The sequence below is a fragment of the Drosophila ficusphila genome, unplaced genomic scaffold (assembly GCF_018152265.1).
Source record: "Drosophila ficusphila isolate 14025-0441.05 unplaced genomic scaffold, ASM1815226v1 contig_414, whole genome shotgun sequence".
In the NCBI taxonomy this organism is placed as follows: domain Eukaryota; kingdom Metazoa; phylum Arthropoda; class Insecta; order Diptera; family Drosophilidae; genus Drosophila; species Drosophila ficusphila.
This window is the reverse complement of record NW_025064328.1, coordinates 5,446,775-5,471,547: the sequence shown is the minus strand read 5'-3', so window position 1 is coordinate 5,471,547 and position 24,773 is coordinate 5,446,775. Positions and strand designations below refer to the sequence as shown.

The 24,773-nt window shown below is 44.5% G+C and overlaps 9 protein-coding genes across 10 annotated transcripts; 3 read left to right on the top strand and 6 right to left on the bottom strand.

Annotated features, from left to right (window-relative positions):
• Window positions 1-1,317: 1,317 nt before the first annotated feature.
• LOC108086399 (endocuticle structural glycoprotein SgAbd-9) lies at window positions 1,318-1,774 on the bottom strand. The gene is made up of 2 exons (XM_017183301.1): window positions 1,763-1,774; window positions 1,318-1,662 (listed from the first exon to the last, which is right to left on the bottom strand). The coding sequence occupies exons 1-2, from the start codon at window positions 1,772-1,774 to the stop codon at window positions 1,318-1,320; spliced, it is 357 nt and encodes a 118-aa protein (XP_017038790.1).
• Window positions 1,775-5,297: 3,523 nt separating this feature from the next.
• LOC108086385 (CCR4-Not complex 3'-5'-exoribonuclease subunit Ccr4) lies at window positions 5,298-6,801 on the top strand. Its single transcript, XM_017183287.1, has 2 exons — window positions 5,298-5,947; window positions 6,081-6,801. Exons 1-2 carry the CDS (start codon window positions 5,495-5,497, stop codon window positions 6,717-6,719), a joined length of 1,092 nt encoding a protein of 363 aa, XP_017038776.1. The 5' UTR covers window positions 5,298-5,494; the 3' UTR covers window positions 6,720-6,801.
• Window positions 6,802-6,854: 53 nt separating this feature from the next.
• Window positions 6,855-12,585, bottom strand: LOC108086478 (glycine-rich cell wall structural protein). 2 transcript variants are annotated; one of them, XM_017183405.2, is made up of 16 exons: window positions 12,069-12,585; window positions 9,411-10,173; window positions 9,205-9,348; window positions 9,108-9,140; window positions 8,988-9,053; window positions 8,819-8,905; window positions 8,725-8,757; window positions 8,615-8,671; window positions 8,443-8,556; window positions 8,320-8,352; window positions 8,206-8,262; window positions 8,010-8,147; window positions 7,881-7,946; window positions 7,766-7,828; window positions 7,660-7,704; window positions 6,855-7,273 (listed from the first exon to the last, which is right to left on the bottom strand). In XM_017183405.2, exons 1-16 carry the CDS (start codon window positions 12,081-12,083, stop codon window positions 7,041-7,043), a joined length of 1,947 nt encoding a protein of 648 aa, XP_017038894.1. In that variant the 5' UTR covers window positions 12,084-12,585; the 3' UTR covers window positions 6,855-7,040. The 2 variants fall into 2 exon arrangements, with proteins under 2 accessions (XP_017038894.1, XP_017038895.1); XM_017183406.2 differs by lacking the exons at window positions 8,320-8,352; window positions 8,443-8,556; window positions 8,615-8,671; ... (1 more) ...; window positions 8,819-8,905; window positions 8,988-9,053 and having other exon boundaries at window positions 12,069-12,579.
• A 1,136-nt stretch (window positions 12,586-13,721) lies between these two features.
• On the bottom strand, window positions 13,722-14,957 carry LOC108086450 (troponin C). Its single transcript, XM_017183368.2, has 4 exons — window positions 14,826-14,957; window positions 14,521-14,695; window positions 14,204-14,455; window positions 13,722-13,824 (listed from the first exon to the last, which is right to left on the bottom strand). Exons 1-4 carry the CDS (start codon window positions 14,835-14,837, stop codon window positions 13,796-13,798), a joined length of 468 nt encoding a protein of 155 aa, XP_017038857.1. The 5' UTR covers window positions 14,838-14,957; the 3' UTR covers window positions 13,722-13,795.
• A 2,559-nt stretch (window positions 14,958-17,516) lies between these two features.
• LOC108086452 (cuticular protein 47Eg) lies at window positions 17,517-18,069 on the bottom strand. The gene is made up of 2 exons (XM_017183370.1): window positions 17,963-18,069; window positions 17,517-17,894 (listed from the first exon to the last, which is right to left on the bottom strand). Exons 1-2 carry the CDS (start codon window positions 17,972-17,974, stop codon window positions 17,550-17,552), a joined length of 357 nt encoding a protein of 118 aa, XP_017038859.1. The 5' UTR covers window positions 17,975-18,069; the 3' UTR covers window positions 17,517-17,549.
• A 396-nt stretch (window positions 18,070-18,465) lies between these two features.
• LOC108086451 (trafficking protein particle complex subunit 2-like protein) lies at window positions 18,466-19,266 on the bottom strand. The gene is made up of 5 exons (XM_017183369.1): window positions 19,132-19,266; window positions 18,908-19,077; window positions 18,759-18,846; window positions 18,619-18,698; window positions 18,466-18,555 (listed from the first exon to the last, which is right to left on the bottom strand). Exons 1-5 carry the CDS (start codon window positions 19,162-19,164, stop codon window positions 18,510-18,512), a joined length of 417 nt encoding a protein of 138 aa, XP_017038858.1. The 5' UTR covers window positions 19,165-19,266; the 3' UTR covers window positions 18,466-18,509.
• A 35-nt stretch (window positions 19,267-19,301) lies between these two features.
• LOC108086449 (protein Vhl) lies at window positions 19,302-20,579 on the top strand. Its single transcript, XM_017183366.2, has one exon. It carries the CDS (start codon window positions 19,447-19,449, stop codon window positions 20,005-20,007), a length of 561 nt encoding a protein of 186 aa, XP_017038855.1. The 5' UTR covers window positions 19,302-19,446; the 3' UTR covers window positions 20,008-20,579.
• Window positions 20,065-23,508, bottom strand: LOC108086448 (WD repeat-containing protein 48 homolog). The gene is made up of 9 exons (XM_017183365.2): window positions 23,218-23,508; window positions 22,925-23,144; window positions 21,874-22,868; window positions 21,710-21,814; window positions 21,510-21,649; window positions 21,245-21,440; window positions 20,988-21,182; window positions 20,818-20,923; window positions 20,065-20,696 (listed from the first exon to the last, which is right to left on the bottom strand). The coding sequence occupies exons 1-9, from the start codon at window positions 23,257-23,259 to the stop codon at window positions 20,653-20,655; spliced, it is 2,043 nt and encodes a 680-aa protein (XP_017038854.1). The 5' UTR covers window positions 23,260-23,508; the 3' UTR covers window positions 20,065-20,652.
• A 424-nt stretch (window positions 23,509-23,932) lies between these two features.
• On the top strand, window positions 23,933-24,748 carry LOC108086436. The gene has a single exon (XM_017183347.2). The coding sequence runs from the start codon at window positions 24,151-24,153 to the stop codon at window positions 24,610-24,612; it is 462 nt and encodes a 153-aa protein (XP_017038836.1). The 5' UTR covers window positions 23,933-24,150; the 3' UTR covers window positions 24,613-24,748.
• Window positions 24,749-24,773: the final 25 nt, after the last annotated feature.

Here is a 24,773-nt window from a genome sequence, read left to right as displayed (position 1 = left end):
AGACGATACGCTGGCGAATTTCAAAATGCGGCTAGTTTTTAAATGTCAAGGTCTTCGCGGTGGGTCAGTTTTTTTTTTGGAGCATGGAAACATGGAAAATGTGTCACGATAATGGCGGGAATATTATTCAGTTTGATGACGCCGGCGTTTTGATGACACCTCTGCAAATACAAGTGCAATTGCAACTGCAACTGAAAATGCATAACTTGGCGAAGCTTCACCCACTCGCCAGGTGTCGCGATTAATCAGTCACACCTCGCACCTTACACCACAGAATCACCACACCACACCACACCACACCAATCCCAGAAATGTGTAAAATGCCAGCTTTGATGCAATTTATATTATGATCTGCACTGGGGTGTAGCCCCCGTAGCCCAGGGCGTATATCTATCTATCTATCTATTCAGCTTTATCTACAGCCATCGATCGAACATCTTCGGCTGACAAATGGCCAGATTCAGAATCGCAGCGGGGCGCATCAGCAATTTCATTTACATTGCGGCGCCATTAAACCAATCATCGGTAGTTCCGGGGCTAGTTAATAATGACGATCGTGTTATTTTCGTCATCCATTTCATGGGGTGATAAATACTAATTCATTTCGCTGCACCGAACGACATTTGCATCGCCGATGGCAAAGGGCAATCTGCGATGCTGCCACAATTTATAACTTTGACAGCTTAACTAATTTTCAAAATCTGCGGCAAATTAAATATACCAGCGATGAGCAGGCGATTTCGAAAACACCAGCTGGACACGGCACAAAAAATTCTGTTAACAACAAAATTGCGGGGCTGTTAACATAATATTTGCAAAAAAAATCATTACAATACAATTATTGTGTTGAGTAAAAAACTGACTATTATTAAACAAAATAAAGACTTTTTTGAAGACTAATTTCTTTAATGATAATATTTTGTTGGTTAATACTAACATTAACACTGATTTCTTATTTCTTAGGCGTATACTTTAACATATTCCTTTACTACACTTATTAACTATATTATACAGAAATTATTTTTAATGTCAAATCAAATGCGCAGACCTTTGCTTAAAAGCTGAAAGCTATAAAAACCTAATGATATGGAAGATCTAGTAGTGCAGCTTCCGTTCTGTAGATACAACCATCAAGATTTTTTAAGAGCAATATCTGCATTTATCGATCTGATAGAAAACCAGTTGTTGTATAATTTCTTGCCGTGTGCCGCTCCTTTTCTGGCCAAAAGCTGGGCATTTGCGCCTGGATCGGCGCTTGGCTTTGGTAATTGTCTGGCTAACATTTCAAAGAATGTGTGCCCATCAAAGATAATGGCTCTATGGCGATTTATTTATAGTCTCCCCCATTGGACTGGCGACGTACTTAACGTGCGGCAAAAAGCCATTCTTGTCCGCCGTGTAGGTGACAACCAACTTCTGGCCCGATTCATTGATATAACCATAAATACCGGATACCTCCAGATCGTCATCATCGGTTCTCTTCGCATTCGGCTTTACAATGGCCAGTTCCTCGCGATAAGTTCCATCGGCGGTCTCGTAGGAAAGCAAATACGAGCCAGAATTGAGTTGTTCGACCGACGATTTTAGGATTGGCACCGGTCCATTAATGGCAGCACTCTCAGCGGGCCAACTCCACAGTTGGCAGCCAGTCAAGATCAATAACTGGAAGTTCCAAAAGTCCCAAACGAAAAAAAGAAGAGAAAAATAGGAGTCACTAAACGCTCGGCTATTCATGAGCTGCCGAATCTCGATGGCTTCTTACCAATGCGAACATGATTTATGCTAATACTAAGCGCGCTCATCGAGAATCTGCGCTTTTTATAGCACTCCCTCCGTTAGACGCAATTTATAGACATTTCTCCCCCTTGGATTTCGGATCTCAGATCAGATCTCAGATCGCCAGACAAAAGTTATGCAATGCCAGATGCCTTTTTGAGGTCAGTAGAAAGTAGCAGGTCGAGTTTGCTCGCCATTTCTGGGGTTTGTTGAACCTCCGATTTGCAATTCAAATGGCCACTTAGAAGTGTGGAGCTGGTAAACTGTCGTGTTTACAATGCAGATAGCATCCATGAACAACACATGTGAACCGCGTGGGTTCTGCCACCAAGGTGCAGCACCTAATGAAATTTGTCAAAATTTGGCTATGCGGCATTGTGTGCCATACTGGCTTAGTGGCATGGTAACAGTCTGGCATTGTGGCAGGCGAAAGGTGCAGAAATGGTAACGGCTGACTGCGCCACCAGACTACTTCCACCAAATCTCTTGACTTCCATGCAAATTCCGAGCTCCGAAGCTCTGTTACAGTGGGTGGGCACCTCTGGCGGCTTTGAGAAGCGGCTAACATTTATGGCAAACGGCAAGACAAAAAGAATTCAATAATAATTTCCAGCTATTTCGTAAGACTGCCACAGCAGCCGACTGCGGCAGAAGTTGCATTTTGGCATTTGCCTTGGCCCGCCCAGTTACAATTTCCAGTTCCACTTGCCAAAATGGCCAGGCTCTCGGGCAACGTGTTAATAAATTGATTCTCGGTGGCTCCCCCAGTCCCCAGTGAGTTGGATTTAATTCCGATGATTTAGGTAATGCTGCAAAAGTGCACTTGAACAAATAGCTAAAGATTTGTTTAAGCTATCTGAAGTCCTTTGAATCTTAAGAGAACAACTCCCAAGTTCTCTTTAATTTAATTAATTATTTAATAAGGTTACTCATTAGTAAACTAAATGTAAACATCCTGTTTTTTAATTACTACCTAAATTACTTTTTATTAAACAACACAGCAGGAATTAGTTATCTAAGATCCAAATTGCAATTGTTTGCAATGTTATTTTTAAAATACATCTTTTCAACAATTAAATCTTCAAACTTAATCAATGAGATCATCCCGAGAAAGATTAATGTTTAATGTAATGGAATCTTTAATAAGCTCTTTTAGATTTATATTTCTATATCCAGGAAAACGGATAAATTTCATGATTTTGCGAGTGTGCAATATGTGCTATTTGACGCGCCTGCCGCAGAAGTTGAAACTCATTAATGTAGCAGTTGCAATGACGACGAGGTCATAATTCAGAGCTGCGACACGTTAACCTTTAGCCAAGATCTGCCAGCCGGAACCCGAAGACAGAAGACTGAAGACAGAAGACAGAACCCCGATCCGCAATCGAGGTGGCAGTCGCACTACGCACTGCCTTCAAAGTGAATCAATTAGCCCCGCTGGCGGCCATAATTTCTAACTAATGGAATTCACAATTACAAAATGTCAGGCCGCTGCGGCGCAGAAAACATCTGAACATCTGAGCCATTGCGAAGCCAACACTTTTCTGGCCGCAGTCTATTAATAACCGCCGCCGCGGCTGTCCGACTTTTAGTTGGATTTAAGGCTAAAGCCCGAAGCCTTAAGCCCAAAATACAAAATGCAGTTGGAGTCGTGGGAGGAGTGTCCGACCTGTCTTTAATGCGATTTGCTCATCGGGCCAACATCATTGTGTTGTTGTTGTTGTTGTTGTTGTATTGTGTGTTGTTCGGTGTGTTGTGCGCCTGTTGTGTCTCGCATTTCTGCATAAATTTGGCAAGCCATTTTTATGTCGCTCCCCGCATCGCCATCTTCTGCGCTCGTTTCCCGCATTTATTTCATTTCTCATTGGATTTATTCCAGTTTCGGAGTCTTCCAAATGGCAAATCAATCATGCGACGCTTGGCCAATATGGGCTAAAGCATATTTATAATTTATATTTGGCACTCACATTGAAGCATCTCATTAGGCGAAACGTAAACAAATTGTTTCTCATGGGTTTTTTTATTTTACTTTATGGAGATATTTATAGATTATGTTATCTTGAATTCAAGGTGATTCGGAGATTAAGCCCCAAATATTATATGTAACAAGCGAATTTGGATTTATATCCCTAAAAATCAGTAACACATCAGTTTTATAGGGCTTATTTTTACTTTACCTTTACAGACATTTAAAGCTACTTTACTAATTAATAACTCAAACTGGGTTCCAAGGTGATTTAGAGATTTGTTTCCAAAAATTATTTTTATATTTAAGTTATAAAGGGCAAAGAAACTCCGCATAGGCGTATGAATCTATAAAATAATTTCGAGTTGAAAAAAAAAACTATTTATAATAAAAACTTTATTTATTATTCTTTGTAAAACAAATGAAGCGCACAGAAACATTGTTAAGGTCGAATGTGGAACCTGTTAAGTTTTATCTAGTTTGCCTAGCATACTATTAGGCTGAATGGGATATTGAATAACTTGGAAAAAAAGGAAGTATATTGGCCAGGTTAAAAATAAACCAAGCATTACGTTTACGCAGAATTTATTAACTGAAACGGAAATTATTTGCAAAAATATAGCAGCAAAGAAAAGATTTTTCGTAGATGCAGCAAAAACAACATTAATATGCTGACCCCAACCCAACGGAATATATAGACCTTGTTTGGGAGTGGAAAACCTCATCGGAATTAGCATATGCAATTAAAGCATGAACATGGAACATGGAACAAGACATGTTCGAATTTTAATGGCAGCTCATACAGATGACAAACGAAATTGTATCTGTCAGATGGCTGGCAGTTATAAATGACGGATGGCGATCGCATCACACCTAGACATGAGCAATTGCAAACCCATTCCCAGCCCGATGAATAATCCCACTAGAGCGTGGAACAATGGAACACCTCGATCTCGAGTTGGACAGACTGATTCTCAAGCTATCCTGGGGATAAATCGTATCGCTCGGATGCGCTGATTGACAAATGATGTTTATGGACCGGGTTGAGGTCCGACTGCCACCTTGACCAAGGGAAAACGAGGGGCCATGTCGGCACATAACTCAGATAAACACCTTCGGGGCAGATGCGAAGACAGGTGCTGGTGCAAAAAGCCCTGCATTTGCATATGGGGGCCAGCCTCATAAACAAGTGCGCGGAAGAAGGTGAAGATATCAATCAGTTGGTTGGTTGCTTGGTTGGCCGGTGGTCAAAGCCAAACGAAATTCGTTTGTCCTTCTGTCAATGGCCGATAAAAAACCAATAAAGCTGCCACCCCAGCGGCGGCTTGTTAACACGTAGATAAATTACACTCGACCCGCTGCTGGCGGTGGTAATCTAACATCAGTCAGATGCAGTCAGAAACTGATACCAAGAGCACAGGAAGCCACCGATTGTTCTGACCATAACTGAGCTGAACTGAGTTGAACTGAACTGATCTGAGCTTTAGGGCTGAGATCGAGAACCACATAAATACCGCTGGCAGCCGGAGTCGCTGCTGCAGTCGTGGCACGACTTTCGATCAGTGACTTCCACCGCCAAGTGGCAGCAACGGATTTGCTTCGGTTCGCTATATCGGTTCTGGAAAATCAAAAAGAAAAAAAAGCCAGCTCAATTTCCCAGCTCTACGTCGTCGTCGGGAGTTTATCGAGCGTGTAATTTGTGCTCCGTTCGCGAGATTTATGATCCACGGCACCCGCCCACTGACAGCCTAAATGTCTGCACCCCGCTCGCCCCTTCGATTCCGGCAGATCCGCTGGGTGGCCTGCCTGCTGGCCGCCGTGTGGTTCTCTTCCGGCCAGGCTCAGTTGCCAGGAGCAGGTTTCCAGGGACAACGGCCGCAGGTTCCCCCGCTGCAGCCGCTCCAACAGCCAGCCAATCCCTTCCAGCGCCGCCAGCCCAATCCTGTCCAGGGTCAAGGACTATTCCCGGGTCAGCGAAATCCCCTGAACCCGCTGGCTCCTCCGCTGACGGACGCTGGCCTTCAGAATCCCTACACCAGGTACAACCAGTACCAGCAGCAGAACTACGTGCCCATCACTGCCTACCAAAACGAACTCAATCTGGATGGCAGCTTCTCCTATGGATACTCCTCGGCCGATGGAACCACTGCCCAGGCTCAGGGTTACGTCAAGAACTTGGGATACGGCGAGGGGGTGGAGGCTCAGGTGGGTTTTCGTTTCTACAAGATTTGCAATCTTTTCCGCGCAATCTTAACTTACTTTCCAATAAACGTAGCATACTTTTTGGTACAAATCTTTATAATGATTGCAATTATTGCATTTATTTTCCAACAACCAGGTGATTCAGGGCTCCTACTCGTACACCTCACCAGAGGGAACTCCCATAACAGTACGTTACATTGCGGATGAGAATGGATTCCGGGCGGAGGGCACAGGGATTCCCGCTTCTCCGCAATATTTCACTGGTGCCCAACCTTATCAACAGGGTTTGCTGAATCCCAACTTGAATCCTTACCAAACACCCTTCCGCCAGCTGCCACCACCGCTGCCAAATGCACCATTCCGTCCTCAGATCCCAGGACAACAGGCTTTGACCCCGCTGCAACAGCAACAGCAGCAGCAACAGTTGCAGCAGCAACGCAACTTCCAGCAGCAACAGCAATCGAACTCGGGGCAATATCAGCCAGATCAGCCGTTTAACCAACTGCATTCCGGTAATTTACCCGGGCAATATGCCGGACAATTTGGCCAGCAATCCTTTGGCAGCAATCTCACGGCACAGCAGCAACAGAATCTGAATCAGCAACAGCAGCAGCAGCAGCAACAACAGCAGCAGCAACAGCAGAAGGAGCAGCAGAATGAGCAGCAGCAACAGGCCTTGATTACCCAACAACTGAGGGGCAGACCCAACAACCTAGTGGATCCCTATGGCTACAACCAGTATGGCAGGCGATTCAAGAAGTCCCCAAAGAAATAATTGCAGAAAGAAATATAATTTTAACGATCATTTAGTCGAAATGTAGTCGCAACTCAAAGGCATGAAATACATGCATCTGAAAAGTCAATCTGTTTGATTTAATGGGTTACCTTGGGCTCAAATTAAAAATAGATATTTCATGTTTTCAAGATTCATTTATTTCGATAGTTGCACACACACATTGTCACAAAAGAGAAAAAGGGGGAAGCTTACATAAATAAATTAATCGTTTGAGTGAAAGAACATTTAGGGAAGCCTGCGTTGCACTGGAATTTCTTCGGTTTGAGAGATTTGATTGGCGTTTTGGAGTTGCTTTTCGAATTAGTAGCTATAGCCTGTCTGAGGATTAAACTCTCCGTTGCCGCGGCCTCCACCGGGCACTCCTGGCGGAGGTGGAATGTACTGTGATCCTGTGCCAGGAGCTCCTGATCCTGGCCTGCCGGGCGATCCTGGGCCACCACCACCACCACCTCCTCCAGCTGGGGGTGGAACGTACTGATTGCCACCCGGCAATCCTGGGGCTCCTGGACGTCCTGGTGCTCCACCGACACCTCCTGTAAATAAGTTAAATAATCATTATCAGATTGGCTCTTTAATTTGTATAATCTCTTTATTGTCTAACTTCTATAAAACTAGTTTTAAATGATTATTATCTAGTAACTCTTGTCACTACAAAGACACCGCTTTTAGTTCAAAATTTAAATTTTATGAGAGATCGTCAGTGGATCGTGGGTAAACCGGCCACAAAGTCTGTGCACAGAATTAATTATAAAAACCAACTCGCGTGGGAATTACACTTGACTAATAAAGTTTAAGTTTTAACTCTTCAAATACAAGTCTTCACAACATTTTCTCATGAAGATTTCAATGGTTTAACATTAAAGTGACACTTACAAAATTTTTAATTGCAGAAAAAAATGTGAAGTGAATTAATATTTACCTGCGCCACCTGCACCACCTCCATAGCCTGGTCCTCCGGGAGATCCTAGAAAGTAATAATAAATTAAAATTAATAAATAATACAAATACAATTTTTTTATACTTACCAGGACCTCCTGGTGCTCCACCACCCCCGCGTCCGCCGCCGCCTCCAAATCCGCCACCACCTCCTTAAAAAAGACATGGTTAAACCCCAAAATATATGTTATAAAGTTTACTTACCAGGTGATCCTGGAGCTCCTGGAGCACCTCCACGACCGCCGGCACCTCCGTAACCAGCACCTCCTCCTATAAAATAAATAAATTTAGAGGTTCTAGAGGTTCTTTAGATATAATTTTAAAAACATTTACCTTGACCACCAAATCCACCTCCTCCTGGGGCTCCTGGTGCGCCTGGTGCTCCACCACCACCGCGACCTCCTCCGCCGCCGCCTCCATAGCCGCCACCAGCTCCTCCTTGGCCACCAAAGCCTCCTCCTCCTGGAGATCCTTTAATTTAATAAACATTTTAATTAAGAAAACCAAAAAAAAAAAACCATTAACTCACCAGGAGCTCCTGGAGCACCACCTCGTCCGCTGCCTCCTCCATATCCGCCGCCACCTCCTACAGAAAACAAATATGTGTCAAGCCGGAAGTAGAGAAAATTTCAAGATCACTTACCTTGACCTCCAAATCCACCTCCTCCTGGAGCTCCTGCAATTATGGTTTCATCATAATAAAAATAGATAGAATTAATATAGTTTTCAGAGCTTTATCCAGTCTGAAACCAAGTTATATACTTACCGGGTGCTCCTGGTGCTCCACCGCCTCCACGGCCTCCGCCGCCACCTCCTCCATATCCACCTCCAACACCTCCAGCTCCTCCTTGACCTCCAAATCCGCCTCCGCCGGGAGCTCCTACAAATATGACAAACTTATTCCTTTCCATTATATAAAAATAGAGTAAATTTCTTACCGGGAGCACCTGGAGCACCACCACGTCCGGCGCCGCCTCCAAATCCGCCACCTCCTCCTAAAAATATATTTTTTTAAACCAAAAGAGGGATAAACTATTATATCACTAACCTTGACCTCCAAAACCTCCTCCACCGGGCGCTCCTAAAACAGGAATTTTTGTTTAATAAAATTTTATTTTGTCAATATGTAGTAATAAACTTACCGGGACCTCCGGGTCCTCCGCCACCACCTCCTCCACCGCGACCGCCGCCTGCGCCGCCTCCATAACCACCTCCTCCTCCTGGAGCTCCTGAAAACAAAATTCATTTAAAATAGTATTGGTTTTAAAAATCTGGAAAGTTTTCAATGCAATTGGAAAGTAGTTAACTTACCGGGACCTCCGGGACCACCTCCACGACCAGCTCCGCCGCCAGCTCCTCCATAACCACCACCACCTCCTGAAAGTTAAGGTTCTTTTAGTCCATAGTGTGTAGAATGACAAGATCACTCACCTTGACCTCCAAATCCACCACCTCCTGGTGCGCCTAAAAATATAAATGTGTTATTTTCATAAACACTTAAAAGTAAAAAAAATATTGATTTACATACCGGGACCTCCAGGACCACCGCCTCGGCCTGCTCCACCTCCATATCCACCTGCGCCTCCTCCTCCGGATCCACCTCCAGCGCCACCGCCCCCATATCCTGATCCACCGCCATATCCCGATCCACCACCTCCGCCACCACCGCCACCTGCAAAAAATAAGTGATGTTAAATAAAGGTACAAAAAATCTATTTCTGCGTAGCTACTCACCCTGACCTCCGGATCCTCCACTAAAACCGCCGCCTGGCAGCACGGAGATTCCCTGGGCAGCCAGGGACTTGGCGATCGCTTCTGGAATGGGTGGTGGAGTGGGCAGAGCGTTGCCCGAAGGCACAAAGCCGTTCTCATCCGCCGTGTACATGATCTCCACGACCTCTCCCTCGGGATTTGTGTACGAGTAGGATCCCATCACGGAGGGGATTTCATTCGGGGATCCCTTGTTCTTCACGGTGCCCTCCTCCTGGGCTTTAATACCATTTCCGGTTTCGTAGCTGAAGCGATAGTTGCCATCCCCGTCGTTCTCGTTGACAAAGGAGAGGATCGGAATGGGAGGTCCAGAGGCAGGAGGAGCACCACCTGGTGGACTGGGACGAGGAGCGGGAGCGCCACCACCACCGCCGCCAGGTGCGATGGGTCGACCGTTGGCAAAGCCACCCAATCCATTGTTTCCACCGCCGCCAAAGCCACCAGATCCTCCGCCGCCGGCACCACCTCCTCCAAAACCACCAGGTACACCTCCGCCTCCTCCACCGAAGCCGCCAGCTCCAGCGCCACCTCCTCCACCGTAGCCACCAGCTCCTCCTCCGCCTCCGCCGAAGCCTCCTCCTGGTCCGCCTCCCCCGAAGCCACCTCCCGGTCCCTGGAGTCCCGCTCCCGGACTGCCGCCCGCACTCGCCGCACTTGCCGGCGGAGGCAGGTATTTGTTATCCAGCTTCGCTGACTGGGCCAACGCCAGCGTCGTGATCACCAGAGCCTGGAAGAGATCGAGACAGACGGGGGATTGGCTGGGTGAGTTCACAAATTTATGCAAGACACATGGAAAGTTCATGCGAATCCAGCCTTTACGATCATCGCGATGCACGCTTCGAATTTTGCCTGGAGCATCACTTTGGTACACTTTATTATTGCAAAATAAATAGAAAAATCGAGGGGGTGGCTAATTGCGAAAAAATTGACTTTTATATCTTTAGATGTTATATCAATTTGGGCCTCTTCCATAAATCATTGGAGATTATTAAGAGATTAGAATGTTTTATAGTGGAAGTTGGAAGAGGGAAAGCTATTTGGGAGGATATTAATTCACTATCGGAATAGAAAATGTCAATTTAAGGTTAATATTATATTTAATTAAGAACTTTGAATTAAATTTATAGAAGGTAATTAAAAACTATCTTCTTTATGACTTGCATCTAAGTTTAGGGAAAGGAAGACCTTGGATTTACATAAAGAAATAATCTTAGAAAAAAAGTGTAACCTGACCCCACTTAAGACCTCAATCGGGGTCAAGAGTGTGGCCAAATGTCGGCCATTTCATCAATGGAACTGCATTCGCCCATTGACTGAGTGCGGCAATCCGATCCGCTCACGTTTTCTATTGTTGCCTGCGATCTATGGAATTGCCCATTAAGGCTTTGGCTTTAGCTGTGGCGGGACTATCGAGCTCATCATCAGCGGAGTGGAGTGGAGCTGTCGCAGCCTGAGGCGAACTCTGATATTTATGGACTTCTTGTTAGACAGAAGATGTCTGAAGATGCAGCAGCGTGTGAACGGCAAGTCCGCATTGGAAGAGTGCTCGCTGGGAAGGTTAAGTAAACGGAGCGGAGTGTCAAGTTGAAGTTTAAACCGTTTACGGATTCCATTTGGCCATAAACCGAACTGCAGCTCCGATCGATTGGCGCGATGATGAGCTCACTTGTCGCCGCGCAGCTGAACAATGAAATAATGTTATAATGCTATAACGTATTAATGTTGTAATGTGGAAATTCTGACATTTGCCACACTGACTCATCCGGCGGCATCTGCGGCACATGCAACCGAATCCAGCGAACGAACCAACGCCTGCCCCTTGGGCCAAACTCACTGGGAGTCTTTCGAAGTTCGTGACCATCGAGCAGACATCTTCGACAGCGTTTCGCAACCGCAAATATAATTGCGGTAATTGCAAATGGGCTGCCAATTGGGTCGCCACTGCTTCCATTTCGATGATCTGCTTTGGGGGCGTGTTGGCCACGACCGATCCATCTTGGGCAACTTTGCGTGCCATCCGCCATCTCCGATTGCAAATGGGCCGTTAATTTATGCGTTTTGCGGGGACCACTTGGTTGGTTCTTCTTCAAGACAATCGGATATGCTAAGTGCGATGGGGAAATCCTTGCCAATTTAACACATCAAGATGGGGCATTCCTTAGGTCTATTGTTTTAATTTGCTGTTTTTAATTGCCAGCTGGGGGAAGCCAGTTGGTCATTGGGAAACACATTGTCGATTTCGGGATAAGTAAATAACTTCTGCTTAGTTCTTAATGTGCTTCTCTATAGTTTCGGTTTAACAAGGAATTAATATTTAAGCATTACATTTTTTAAGTAGATTCTCTTTGAGAAATAAATATTTGTTTAAAACAATTTTTTATGGGCAATAATACACTTGAATACTTTGTCCTTTTTTCAATTAATGTGTTACAAATGTAAAAACTATCCGAAATTTAAGAAGATCCTAAATTCACTTTCAATAATGAACATGAGGCAGATTCCCTAAGTAAACATTTGTATTATAATTAAGTACAATTTCTCCGAACATACCAGTCCTTAAACTTTAGTTTTTTGTGGTGCTCAAGACTCACATTACTTTCATTTATCTTTCACTGAACTCACCCACTTAAGAGCCATTGCTGGAAAACTTCAAAGAGTTCAAATACAGTTAAAGGCAATGCAATGAATCCTTGCCACCCAAGTCCTTCCGATGCAGTTTATCCACTGAGCTGAGGTAATCCACGTGAGTCCTTGTTGCACCACTGCTGCAGTGCCACCGCGTGTTGTGGCTCCTCGAATGTCACGGTACTTGTGTGCCGATCGCAGCCCAGGTTCTCCAGCTTTTATACTTGGTTTGGCGCCAAATGCAATCAAATGGAATGGAATGAACGAAAACGCTGTAGCTGCAGCTGAATCTGAAGCTGAAGCTGAAACTGAATCTGAATCTGAAGCCGGAGCTTGCCGCTTTAGAGCTGAGCGAGTGCTGGCTGAGATTTTGATACTTTATGGCATTTATTGCAAACGCTTGCAGCTGTGGTGGTGGTGCTGATGCCTGTATTTTCCAGCCGAGGAAAAATATAAAAAAAAAAAAAAAAATTGCACGCCGAAGGGAGGCGGTGCATCCGAGGTGCATGGGTTCGACTATTGTCTCAACGGCGGCATCTCGTTTACTCAATGTACCTTGTCTTGTTAAACAAACGCTCTCAGCCACATCTCTCCTCGGCTGGTGGGTTAAAATTAGCAAGCAACGGCTGCCGGTGGTGCTGGTGGTGCTCGTAAATTGGAATCCAATCGAAACTCTCAACGCTCGAGCGCATCATCATCATTCAGCTTCATCTCCATTGAATTGCACGTTTGGGAAACCATTTTAATGCGCTTGGTGTCAAGAATCGCATATTGAGAAGTCTGCCCAGACGGATGTCAATAAATCTGACAATCGACTTAGGTCTAACTCAATCCAAACCTCTTTCACAGGGCGTCCAGTCTTTGACCTTTCACCTAATGATTGGCAAAAACTGGATTTGAAACGGTAATAAATACCACTAATATCGACACCCTCCGGCCGAAAGACTTGCCATTGCGCAAAACAAGTTGCTCCACTTGGTGGCAACATCCATCTGCCGCAGCCCCTTCTCCTTTTTTATTTTCGTAAACTTTTGCAGAAAGGGCAGTTGCTTCTTTTCGCTGCTTTTTGGGAAAACTCACTGCATGTCGCGGCGGCCAAGTTTAGCGTAAATGCTTGACATCTTTTGCCAACAAGGAGAATGCTCATTGACATTTGCCAGCCAACATCATGGCTGGCTGGTATGGCTGTTTGGTTATTTGGAAAGGCAAAAACCTCGCAGGTTGTCAGTGGGTTTTATTCTGCATGGGATGGTCACAGCTGTGCGGACCAGAACGCCAGCCAAGTGGCAAAGGAATTTGCACGCACTGTCGGCAATCAAAACACGAAACAATCAAACGAAAAAACTCCACAAAAAAGTCCACACTCAATCGGCCACGTTGCGTATGCGCAACATGCATCACTCATACGCCGCGTGGCCTTGCCAAATTAACACACAAATGAGCAGACGGCCACGCCCCTGCCAGTCCATTGCATAAACATCGAAAAATAATAATCCGCAGCCAGAGGGTGGCAATTAAGATGACTCAACTCGGATGCAGATGCACTGCAGCCATAGAATGTTTGCCGCGCTCTGGGTTTTTCTACCTCGGCAGTAGTTCCTGAACGAGCGGATTATTTATAGCGTAATTATGATTACTCAATCGTAGAAATAAAATACAAAACGTTTATTCAAGCATCGGGTGTTGTGTGTAGACATTAATTAGACAAGTTGGGTCCAGAACGCTTATTCTCCAGTCATCATCTCCATGAATTCTGTAAAATTAATTGAATGGGAGGAAATATCATTAATAAAGTGACCAGAACTAAGGCATATACAATTGTACAATACTTTGTATTGTTATTATTAAAAACCTTTCACAAAAATTACATACGAAGAAATAAACTAAAGTCCAAAAACCTATATAAGTTAATAAGATTTGGAACAGAAGTGGTGTTGCCTCTATTTGCTTTTGAGTAAAGATCTAAAGATCTATAAATAAAGTGCCGCAAGGGCAGTTCCCCTCTTTAGCGGGAAGAGAGGCGTCGCGGAACAAATTGATATAATTTCTGTGGAAAACACCTTGGCAGCCGGCCAAAGAATTTAAGAATTTTATCGCCCGACTGACGGCGGCTAATTGGTCCGCACACCCACCATCAAAATCAACGGTGCCAGAGCCGTCGGAATCGATTTCCTCAATCATGATGTCCAGTTCCTGCTCGGTCAGCTGGTCGTCCAGCTCCTTGAGGATCTCCTTCAGGCAGGAGGTGGGAATGTAGCCATTGCCCTGCTTGTCGTACAGGCGGAAGGCTTCGCGCAGCTCCTTCTGCATGGCCTCATCGTCCTCCTCCACGATGAACTTGGCGGCCAGCTGGACGAACTCCTCGAACTCCAGGCGACCAGATTCTGCAGAAAGGATTAGGGATCAGTATACTGTTTGATAATAAGTTAGATAGCCTTTCAATACTTACTGTCCTCATCAACCTCGTTGATCAGCTCGTCAAGGATCTGCCTGTCGAAGGGCTGACCCATGAGGCGCAGGATATCGGCCACCATTTCAGTGGGGATTGAGCCAGTCTTCTGGTGGTCGAAGCTGTTGAATGCCTTCTGCAGAACGGCAATCTGCTCAGGGGTCAGATCTTCATCCTGAAATAAGCGGAAATAAGAATAAAATTTAATGATGATCTCTACTGAAATTAAATAACTGGAGTTGTTGTGGGCAGTTCTTTTCTGCCACTTAAAATCCTTTGAATATTCCTAATCCCTCTCCACTCACAATGTTGTCCATGTTAAATCCTGTGCTAGTTGTTCACCAGATCGATCACCGCTAACGACTAAATCAGTTCCCCACTTCTTGGTATAGCTCTCGAGATCCCCAAGACCAAAGTACACCCACACAGATCGCCAGGCATTCCAAAAGTAACAAGCTAATTTATGGTTTTCAGCGGCATTTCGAAAATAAAACCAGGGGAAATAAACAAAAGAAGTGCACGCACACACAAACCCGTGGAAATTTTAAAATGTGTTTCTAATTTTTGTGGAGTGAAAAAAGAATGGAAAATACGAAAAGCACTGTAAAACCATCGAGCACTGGCCGAATTTACTGTGCCTGGCCACCAGAAAGCAGCACCACCAATGCCACCACCACCGATTGCCAGGCGATCCACCCACCCAGTACGATTTTGTAGTGGTTTGCTAAGCTTAACAATGACTATTTTTACGCAGCACTGCGGAAAAAATTCCCTAATATTCGGAGGCCCATTGAATGACTATATCTTCCGCTGATTATAAACCAGTTCCAAGTCCGCTGTCACCATCTGTTAAAATTAAACACGGCAATAATGACGATAAAAAAGTCTTAAATTAACTTATTTAAAAAAACATCTCTTTTTCATTCTTTTTCTATCGATACTGGTCTTTGTTTATGGCAAATTAAATGACTGCAAACTCCACACGAAACTAAAATCAAACCCTGTTTTACGACTTAAAGTTTTCGGTTTCGTTTTTATTGAACCCAACGTGACTCTGTCGAATTCCAAACGAAACCGAAAGTGGCCCAAGTTCAATGGTCCAATTTCCCTTAGTGTACGCCTAAGTGGTGCTCATTTAAATATGTATCAGATATCCCTTCATAATTGGAACAAATCTGATCACATTTTCCAATTCACAGCGGTGACACGCTTTATGAATCAATCACGGCGGGCCAACAAGATCATTTTATTTTATAACTCGACCAAATTAACGAGCAATTAAAAAATCGACATTAATTAAGAGGATGGAATCATTCCACGCAAATACTCGCACATGGAAATATCAAACGAACAACGTGCTGAAACATTTTTATAAACGATTCGAATATTGTCTCTTGCGGTTCTGCTTCCTATACGATACGTATATTCAGATTTAAATCAGCCATAATATTAATTTTCGCTTTGTTTAATGCCAGCCATGATATGCAAATTGATTTATACATTTTAATAAAATGGCTGTTTGGCATACATTTCGGTTTTCTGTTTATGTGGCTATGGAATACCGGGAAAATTGAGGAAACCAAATGTTGTTTACGAATTATGACAGCGCCAGCCAAAGCAGCCGCTAAAAAGTTGACGTCACGGTGACATATTGACCATTTGTTTATATTATTATTAATTTATTAGCAGATAATGGATGAGACGCATTTCTCAAGATGCCAGGGGTAAGAAATGGCCAACAGCTGAGCCTGAGAAAAGAATCCGAGGCGCCGCAAGGACTGCATTTAAATGTTAGTTAAATAATTAATAGTTAATAATAAGAACTTGGCAGCTTCAAAAATTTTAAATATATTTTTTTCATTATGTCAATAGTTTATGATTGCTTTAGGTGGTTTATTTTTCGCCAGTGCTGTCTCGATTTGATACCCCGACAGCATGTTGGCATCTTGACATCGCCCTCTCAGCATCTCAATCCATCAAGATCGGGAATTTGTTTTCATCGCCTGCAGTCTGTCGGGGTTTTCATGTTGTGCTTCCAGAGCGATTAGCCTCAACGACCCAGAATCAACGGATTTGGCGGCAAATCGGTAACCGGAGCGCAAGCATTTCAATGTTATTTTGACATTTGTAAGGCGACGAGGTCTAGCCTTGATCGTCGCGGCGGATCGACCACTTATACTACTTTGGATACTGCTACTTTTGCGCCTGGTTGCAGGCAGCCTCTCCACGTAATTAACGACGGCATTCACTTTGCTCGTCGTCATAATTGCAGTGGCATACTCAGAATCGCACAGCTGAATCTTAAAGGGATTGCTTGATGTATCCACACAGAAACGAGAACCTCTTCAAACAGATCTTGCACTTTTATAAATATTTTTATCATTCTTAAGATCAACACTTAGCCCAAAATAAGCAATCTGATATGTCGTATCCGATAAATTGCTTGGAATCATTGCAACTTTTACTGTGAAGTTGTCTTTTTTCTGAAGTTGTTTGAGTTATAAATCAATTTAAGGTTTTGCTTACCATATTACCTCTCATCTTCTCTTCTTCTTTAAAACCTTTTGAAGCCTACTAGTTTACTATCAAGTTACTTTTAAGATCAAAGTTTATATATAGATATTAACCCGGTATGTAATATTTTCATATTAAGTAATATATCAAATCTACTAGTAACTTTGCTGTGTGGGTGGAGTTTTCCTGCCTGAAAGTATGCAAGTGGACTGTAACCTGTTGTTCTTGAAAACGAAAGTGGAGAAACTGTCTGGGGGACCTCAAGTTCAGGGGCACCACTATCATAAATGCTCATCTTTCGGATATATTTGACTATTTTAAAAATATTCATCTCTTTCGTCTGCCCAGGTGACCTTCACTTGCTGTGAGGTGTTATGATATTGGGCAAACTTGTTTCTGTCCATTAATGATAAGCGGAGTTATTAAAATTTTTACACTAGCTGCAAACGCAGATCCTTTTGGCAAAGTACAAAGACGCATGGTTAACACTTTTCAACGCATATATTTATAAAAACTTAAGCATCCTTGGAGGGATGGGCGGCGATCCACTCAATAGCGCGCTGGATGGCCTCTGGGATTGGGGGAGGGGTGGGCAGAGGGGGGTTGGCGGACAGCACCTGGTAACCGTTGGCATCGGCGACATACTGGATGGACACCTGCTCGCCCTCGGGAGAGGTCCACGCCTGCTGACCATTAACAACCCACTCTTCACCCTTCAGGTTACCAGCCTGTTCGACGTCCACAGAGTTGTCGAGCTTCAGGGCATACTTGAAGTTGTCCACGTTCACTTCAGCTTCGTTGCGGAGAACTCCGGCATCTTCGTTGGCAACAGCGAGGGCCAAAAGGCAAGCGAAAGCAATCTACAAGGAGCCCAAAGAACCAATCAGTTAGTATCCATCGAGGATTGCTCCGGGATAATGGCACTTACGAAGAACTTCATGGTGTTTGTTGAAAGACTTGAGAAGGCTTACTGATATCGAACTGAAATTTCAGTCCGCTTTTTATATGGTACTGATGCTTCGAACTCCTCTGCCGGTGGCGCCCAAGTTCAAGTGGAGTGACGCGGATGATTTAAATTTATTAATTATGCATAAGATAAGAGAAAATACAAGTTTATATGTGCCTCGTTATTGCCGTTCAGGTAAAGATCTCCGCAGACGCCATAACAATGTCCATATCAGAAAGACGAGTTTGACGCGGGGGCATTAAATAAGTATGTGTCAACTAGTAGACACATTGTAAAGATATAATTAATTCTCGAATTATTTTCGTCAAAAATATCGAATTTGCATAATTTTTGGCTCCGGTCAGCCAGCGACCGGTTTACGTATTTCTAGTGCGTATCACTATTTTAATCCAGCTTCGGGCGGGCTCTAGGCCAGGCCACCTTGACATCGGGCCAGAGAAAACGTAGATATCAAGACACACGACTGAGAAATAATTTGCTTTATTGTTCGTTCAGTTTAAATCTACAGCTAGGCATTGCCGCTCATCAGTTTTTGCACAGCGCGATCGAATTTCCTGCAAAAATTAATCGCCATTAGGGATAATAAATTACCAAATAGACATAATAATTCAGCTCACTTTGAAGTCAGCGATTCGCCGGGAATGTAGAAGGGATTGCAAATGGCATCTGTGTAGAGCAGGTGAAGATTACGGAATATCTGTAAGGTTTTAATCATTTGAGTTATAATGGCCTATATTCGGATGGGATTAATACGCACCGCTCGCACTTCGTTTTCTCGTAAAGCAACGTTGCTGGAATCGATGACCACTATGAATTTCACCCTGGTGTTGGTCACAAATCCGTAGCTGCAATGTATTTAGTCCATGAGTTAAGAAATTTAAACGGGGAAATCATGAATGTGAATACATCTTGTGGTTCTCTGTGGAATAGAGAAGTCCCAGGTAGAGTTCCTTGGACTCCGGAGCTCCCTTGCCAATTAAACACTTTTCCTCCACGACATCCAAGGCGGCGTGTACGTGGTATTGCAGATCCAACTCCTGCTCCATATCGGAGGTGGTCAAGTAAAGTGGGGCATTCTGTGGACATCACTAAGGTTGCTTACTGTACAAAACAATAAGAGAAAATCTTACGTCCTTGCCAATAACAGCTATGCAAAACGGCATATTTTGATTTTCCTTAGAGTTTTTTTGTTTACTTCTGCGCTAGAGGTGGCAGAAGGACAGCTGTTTTCTCTGATATCGATAGACTGTTCGTCGAAAGTGTGACCAGGGGGAGCGACGGGAGCGAAAAAATGTTACCGTAACTGATAAGGAGTGAATTTTATCTATACTTGTTGTTAGCATTGTTTGATTTCGTTTCGACTCTATTCAATTGATTTGTGTGGACTTAAAAGACCGAAAATTGATCTTGTAGCCATTGCGGATCGGCTTAGCACCCTGCTGGAGATGGCGCTTCAAATAGCGCAGAACAACCGCGATGGCCAGCAGCTGGTGGGTGGTCAGGGTCAGGGGCTCCAGGGAGCGGGGGCACCTGTGGTGGAAGTGTACGTGCTGTTCGTAAACACAACGAATCGTACCCTGGATTTGTACTGGGTATGCGACCGTGATCGCGAAAACATGTACCTTACCCTTAAACCCTTCGAGGAGGTCAGAGTGAACACGTTCAGCACACACAGCTGGTTCTTCCGGGACTACTACACCGGCGAAAGGATGCACGTGCGTTCCCGGAGGATCTTTCAGCCTGTCCGGGTGCGGGTGCCCAAGAATCCCCAGCATCCGGAGCAACTGTGCGACGTGCGCAGCCAGGTGCTGATCCACTTCCCTATGCGGACCCTCCGCGAAAGTTGTCTGTGGCTCGTCGCCCGCTGGCTTATCCGGACAAGCAACGCTCCGAGAAGGATCATCCATGGCTACCATATACCCACGACACTGAAGCAACAGCTCCTCCTGTTGCTAACTACCATCGAATCCTACTCCCGGGTGGCTGGCACCAGACGGCGGAGGTAGAGGCGCGCTTTAAGTTACGTTCAATTAAATGGGGGCCCTAGGGAATGAAAGCCAAGCTTGATTTCCAAATAATTTAATAACTTTAATTGATTTTTCATCCTGGTTTTCGTTTTTCGCTTGTTACTTATGTACAAATTGGCTTGCATAGAGCGTTTTACAGGTTGAACTACTGCCTTTGCATTGTTTTTTTATCTTTAACAGATTACTTATACTTATAACCTATGTATATAATAATTATGTATAACCCTAATGTGAAACAATTGTGAATATTACATACATATATGCGCAATCCTCTAGGTCTAGATGCTTCAGATGCAAATACGTTTAAATGGTATGTCTGTAGTTACTCCCTTGCAATGTTTATCTACGTGTGTGTCGCAAGCTTAATTCTTATAAGTCTGAATCTGAAGTACATTTATGAAATCCTAACGAGAAATAAACAAACAGAAGCACTTGGGTGCACTTTTAAATGTAAAGAAAATGTTCGAACAGATTCTCCTTGAATGTTTTTGTCCACGTTACGAAGACGAACGCAAATACATTGCATAAATACATACAAAATGGTTAATCGATCTGCTGAATCTCGTTCTCATTCAATAATGCATCGGTACTGCTGCGGTTAGGCGGGAGATCACATACCAGTGTTCAATACTTGCGCGCCACGCGCTCCAGACTATCCCCGATCGAACCTATGGGGCGGATATATAAGCACAACTCTCGGTTAGCCAATCGCAATTGCGAAAATCAAGTATGCGTTGTGTGTTGTGAGGGTGTTCTTGTGTTGATCAATGCGAGCGCTCTCTTATTTACCGTCGTAGTTGAAATTCTGCTTGTTCTTGTACTGAAATGTAAGATCGGTAGACTGCTTCCATATAAAGTGGCGTACAGTGCGGAGGTCCATGTTCGGGTCCACCACCTGAAAAAAAAGTTAAAGAATATTAAGACTTCTATCACGACTTTTTAGCAGCCACTCCACCTACCCTATCATTGCACCACAGCTCAATCCGTTCCTCAGCCGGCAGTTGGGATCCCTCCGAGTTTGCATCGCTTTGGCTATTCTGCAGGGAATTGTTCGCATTGCCTCCACTTGGCGTAGTCTCCGCGTTGAGTACCTTCTCCAAAACATGCTCGCAAACCTTGCGGCATTGAATAAATTCATTAGCCACTAGTCGATCCTAAATAAACATTTACAAAGGATATAAGAAGCCTCTTTTTGTTTACATTTAAAAGGTATCACCTTCTTCGTACGCTCTGGCTTGGTCATTTGCGGATGGGGCTGAAGGAAGAACGGTATTTTGAGGAACTTGGGAATGTTCTTCTCGATCACCACATCGGTAACCCACTGTGGCGCTGTCTCGTGGAGCAGGGTGCTCTCGCTATCGCCGGCTGCATCGCGCACTAAAAGTCGGCAAACAGTGCGGCCGCCCACTTCACTATTTAATTTAGAAAAAAGTGTAATTAATAAGCGATAGTTTAGACATGGTTGCAATGCAACTACTCACCTGAAAATGACGGGCGTGTGTTTCGGCACTTGGAAGTATCCATTGCCGTGCATGTCGGGTTCCATTTCGTTTGGTGGTATGCTATGCGGTGGTGTCCAGTATTCGAGCAGGGCCTCCAACAGCAGTTTGCCATAGTTGATCTATAAACCAAGCATTTCAATTGATCAAATTATTTAAGAAGCGGACTGCTAGGTAGTCACCTTAATTTCTGTTGTAGGATCGACGCATTCCGGAAGTCCGGCTTCAATAGACACCCAAGCCGAGAAGCAGTCAACTTCTTCTTGGCCCAAGACAATTGTTGGCATCTTCAGAGAAATATATTAATAGTTTAATAACCTTCAGCTCAAGTCAACCTTAAACTTACCCCGGTTTTCAAATCAACAGTGAACCAGTTTGGAATGTAAACCTGCTTGTTGCGCTTTTTGACCTCCGCCTCATAGTCGACGGCTCCTAATTGCTCTTTTTTGACCACTCTCAGTACATCGTAGACGACAACTTGATCCTGGGAATCCTTGGTTATTATATAACGCTTATCGTTCAGTACCGTGCACTCTTTTATGGCAGCTCCTCCTTTTATGCAGGCCACCTCGGTGCCGCCCTGTGTCCACTGTGCGTCCATGCCGCCCGAGGAGTTCATCGTGCATCTGTCGTACATGGGCAGTTTCCAGCAACGAATGTCTGAGTTCCATGTGGTGGCCCACACCCCAGTCTTGTCAATATTATAGCCAAGACTGAGTACGGGCGCTTGTTCCTCGCAGACCAGTGTTTTGTTGCTAGGATTTCGCAGCTCAGTCACTATTATGTTGCGATCCCGGCTGCCGGATATTATGTACTGGAAGTTTTCGCTCATCAGCAGTGACCACACGCCCTCTTTGTGAACGTGGATGGTTTGAACACATCGTTGCTGGCCCAGGTTCCACACCTTGATGGTGCCGTCGGAGCTTCCGGACACCACCTGATTGCCATCGGGCGAGACCACCAGGCAGCGGACGTTCTCCGTGTGGCCACGCAGCTTCATGCTGCGCATGCAGGTACGGGGATCCCAGATACGCAAGATATTTTCCGTGGAACCACTCACGATTACGGTACCCGAGGGATTCATGGCCAGACTGTATATGGAATCCTTGGACCCGGTCAGACTAGAGGTGGTCACTGTGTTGTTGCTGGCCGTCAAAGCGGTGAGTGTGTTCACGTCCCACAGGAAGATGGCCTTGTCGAGGCCGGCGCTGGCCACCTGCTCGCGATCCTTGGCGTAGGCCAGTGCCTGGACATAGTCGCGATGAGTACGCAGAGTTGACATGCAGAAACCCTTCTGTGCGTTCCACACCTTGACGGTGGTATCACAACTGGCGCTAATAACTAAGCGACGAAAGGATTAATTTCAAGATGTAAGCTGACTATTTGCAGCAACTCACGGTTTCTCCCATTACAACAGAGCACTATATCGTTGACCCAGTCGTTGTGGTGCTCCATCGACTGTATATACTTCTCGCTGGAGTCCGTACGTGTGTTCCACACCCGGATGATGGCGTCGCGTCCTGCAGAGTACAATTTGCCGTTATTGGCATCCAGCTGCAACGCATTGACGCCATTCCTGTGTTGTTTCTCCTCGGCGTCCCGTATCACAAAGGAAACCTATTTGGTGGTTTAATTGAATTAGTTTTACTACCTGTTTCTTTGGTTCCCTATTTCCAATTGGCGCACTCACCTGCATTTTCTTACGTGCTTGACAAGTTTTGTGCGTCAACATGTCGTCCGCGGATATGCTGCAGTGTGGCTGTGGGCGATATCTCTGGACTGGAGTGCTTCAGAAGCTGGTGTTAGGTGTATGCTGCTCGCGGTGCACGTACATCTATCGGGGCTTTTGTTGGGTGGCTAATATTTACCACTTCGCAAATCGAAATCAAGGAATTTCCAGCAAACTACAAATTTTTCGCACCTATTTCGCTCTCTGTCTCTCCTTATTCGGTTCTCCTACCACTCTGTCCCTCTCCCACTCATTCTCCTGCGCCGGCTGGTGTTGCCACCTGGTTTTGCACACTGTGCCGGCTGTTCATCAGAGTTGATGCTTTTGTTTGAAAAGGTAACTAACTCCGGAACCTCTAATTAAATCTTATGTTAGTAACTAAATCATCTAAACAATATATTTTGAAAACAAGTTTACGGTGTTTCCTTTAAAAGATGCTTTTCAAATGATTTCTTAGATCTTTTTTTAATTCCACAATGAGTTAAAGTATTTAAGGTGCTACCAAATATGAAATTCAAAAGCAAAATTATAAAACCATTTAGCGGAAATACTTAGTTAAAAAAGAATAAAAAAAATGGAATGGGAAATTTAACTTTTTCAACATCAACGTAGCTTTCAAAATCCAATAAAAATATGATTCTGAAAACCATACTGTCTTTGCTTATACTCAAAAACTTACTACAACCGGACGGATATTTTTATTTTTTTGTCAAAACATTTTTACTTTTTACCCGAGAACAGTGATTCTCTGCAGATTGACCGTGAATACCGGCAAAGTTAAAAGCTCTGGTGTGCCTAGGCAACCCTGTTCTTTACATAACAAGAAGAAGAAGACGACTCATCGACCCCACCAAACCGGGATCTTAAGATTTAATTGCATTTTCAGCGAAAATAATGGCCAGCACACAGTCAAACGACGCCTGCAGCATATGTGACAAAGTGGGCCTTAAGCCTTTCACCAAGGAAAATGTTTTCAACTACTACGTTCCGCTCCACGGGTTGGTGAGCTACGGAGCCCTTGCGGTGAATGTCATGAACCCCCAGATAGTGCCCAAGATCCTGCCGAAGAAAGACCTCACGAACGTGTTTCTCATCTCAGCGGTGGTGGGCAGTGCCTTCTACATCTATGGAAGACCACACCTAAAGAACGTGAAGAACAACAAGCGGGGAGCGTACGCCCTGCTGGGAGCCACCCTTTTCTCCATGGGATCTGTGCTCGCCTGGGCACTTATCAAGTCTGCCTTGCCACAGGATAACGCCCTTTTGGCTACTTTAGCAGGATTAGGAACAGGAGCTGCCATCGTCAAGGTCGGCACCGATTACATTCAGGACGTAGACAAGCTGCAGAAGAACTAAATCGAGTAGGAGATCAATAGAACTGATGTATCTAACCTAAACTGGGTTCGTACTGTAATTGCTGTCTTGGCCGTAAATAGCTCGTAATGCAATATTATCTCCCACATATTTGAATAAACTTATACAATAAACCCAATTCGAGGTAGCCTTGTTTTGCTCTG

What these genes read in the sequence shown, in the direction of transcription:
- LOC108086478 (XM_017183405.2), bottom strand. An exon ending in AGGTGGTCCCGGAGGTCCCG is followed by an intron (nt 8,906 to 8,987) that starts GTAAGTTAACTA and finishes TTTTGTTTTCAG; the next exon opens with GAGCTCCAGGAGGAGGAGGT. An exon ending in AGGTGGATTTGGTGGTCAAG is followed by an intron (nt 7,947 to 8,009) that starts GTAAATGTTTTT and finishes TTTATTTTATAG; the next exon opens with GAGGAGGTGCTGGTTACGGA.
- LOC108086436 (XM_017183347.2), top strand. Translation starts at nt 24,151, where the DNA reads ATGGCCAGCACACAGTCAAACGACGCCTGCAGCATATGTGACAAAGTG.
- LOC108086449 (XM_017183366.2), top strand. Translation starts at nt 19,447, where the DNA reads ATGGCGCTTCAAATAGCGCAGAACAACCGCGATGGCCAGCAGCTGGTG.
- LOC108086451 (XM_017183369.1), bottom strand. Translation starts at nt 19,164, where the DNA reads ATGCCGTTTTGCATAGCTGTTATTGGCAAGGAC. An exon ending in TAGCTGTTATTGGCAAGGAC is followed by an intron (nt 19,078 to 19,131) that starts GTAAGATTTTCT and finishes TGATGTCCACAG; the next exon opens with AATGCCCCACTTTACTTGAC. An exon ending in TCCACAGAGAACCACAAGAT is followed by an intron (nt 18,847 to 18,907) that starts GTATTCACATTC and finishes AATACATTGCAG; the next exon opens with CTACGGATTTGTGACCAACA.
- LOC108086448 (XM_017183365.2), bottom strand. Translation starts at nt 23,259, where the DNA reads ATGTTGACGCACAAAACTTGTCAAGCACGTAAGAAAATGCAG. An exon ending in CTGTTGTAATGGGAGAAACC is followed by an intron (nt 22,869 to 22,924) that starts GTGAGTTGCTGC and finishes TTCGTCGCTTAG; the next exon opens with TTATTAGCGCCAGTTGTGAT. An exon ending in CACACGCCCGTCATTTTCAG is followed by an intron (nt 21,441 to 21,509) that starts GTGAGTAGTTGC and finishes TAAATTAAATAG; the next exon opens with TGAAGTGGGCGGCCGCACTG.
- LOC108086385 (XM_017183287.1), top strand. Translation starts at nt 5,495, where the DNA reads ATGTCTGCACCCCGCTCGCCCCTTCGATTCCGGCAGATCCGCTGGGTG. An exon ending in GCGAGGGGGTGGAGGCTCAG is followed by an intron (nt 5,948 to 6,080) that starts GTGGGTTTTCGT and finishes TCCAACAACCAG; the next exon opens with GTGATTCAGGGCTCCTACTC.
- LOC108086450 (XM_017183368.2), bottom strand. An exon ending in CAACGAGGTTGATGAGGACA is followed by an intron (nt 14,456 to 14,520) that starts GTAAGTATTGAA and finishes TCCTTTCTGCAG; the next exon opens with AATCTGGTCGCCTGGAGTTC. An exon ending in TGGCACCGTTGATTTTGATG is followed by an intron (nt 13,825 to 14,203) that starts GTGGGTGTGCGG and finishes TTAATTTTACAG; the next exon opens with AATTCATGGAGATGATGACT.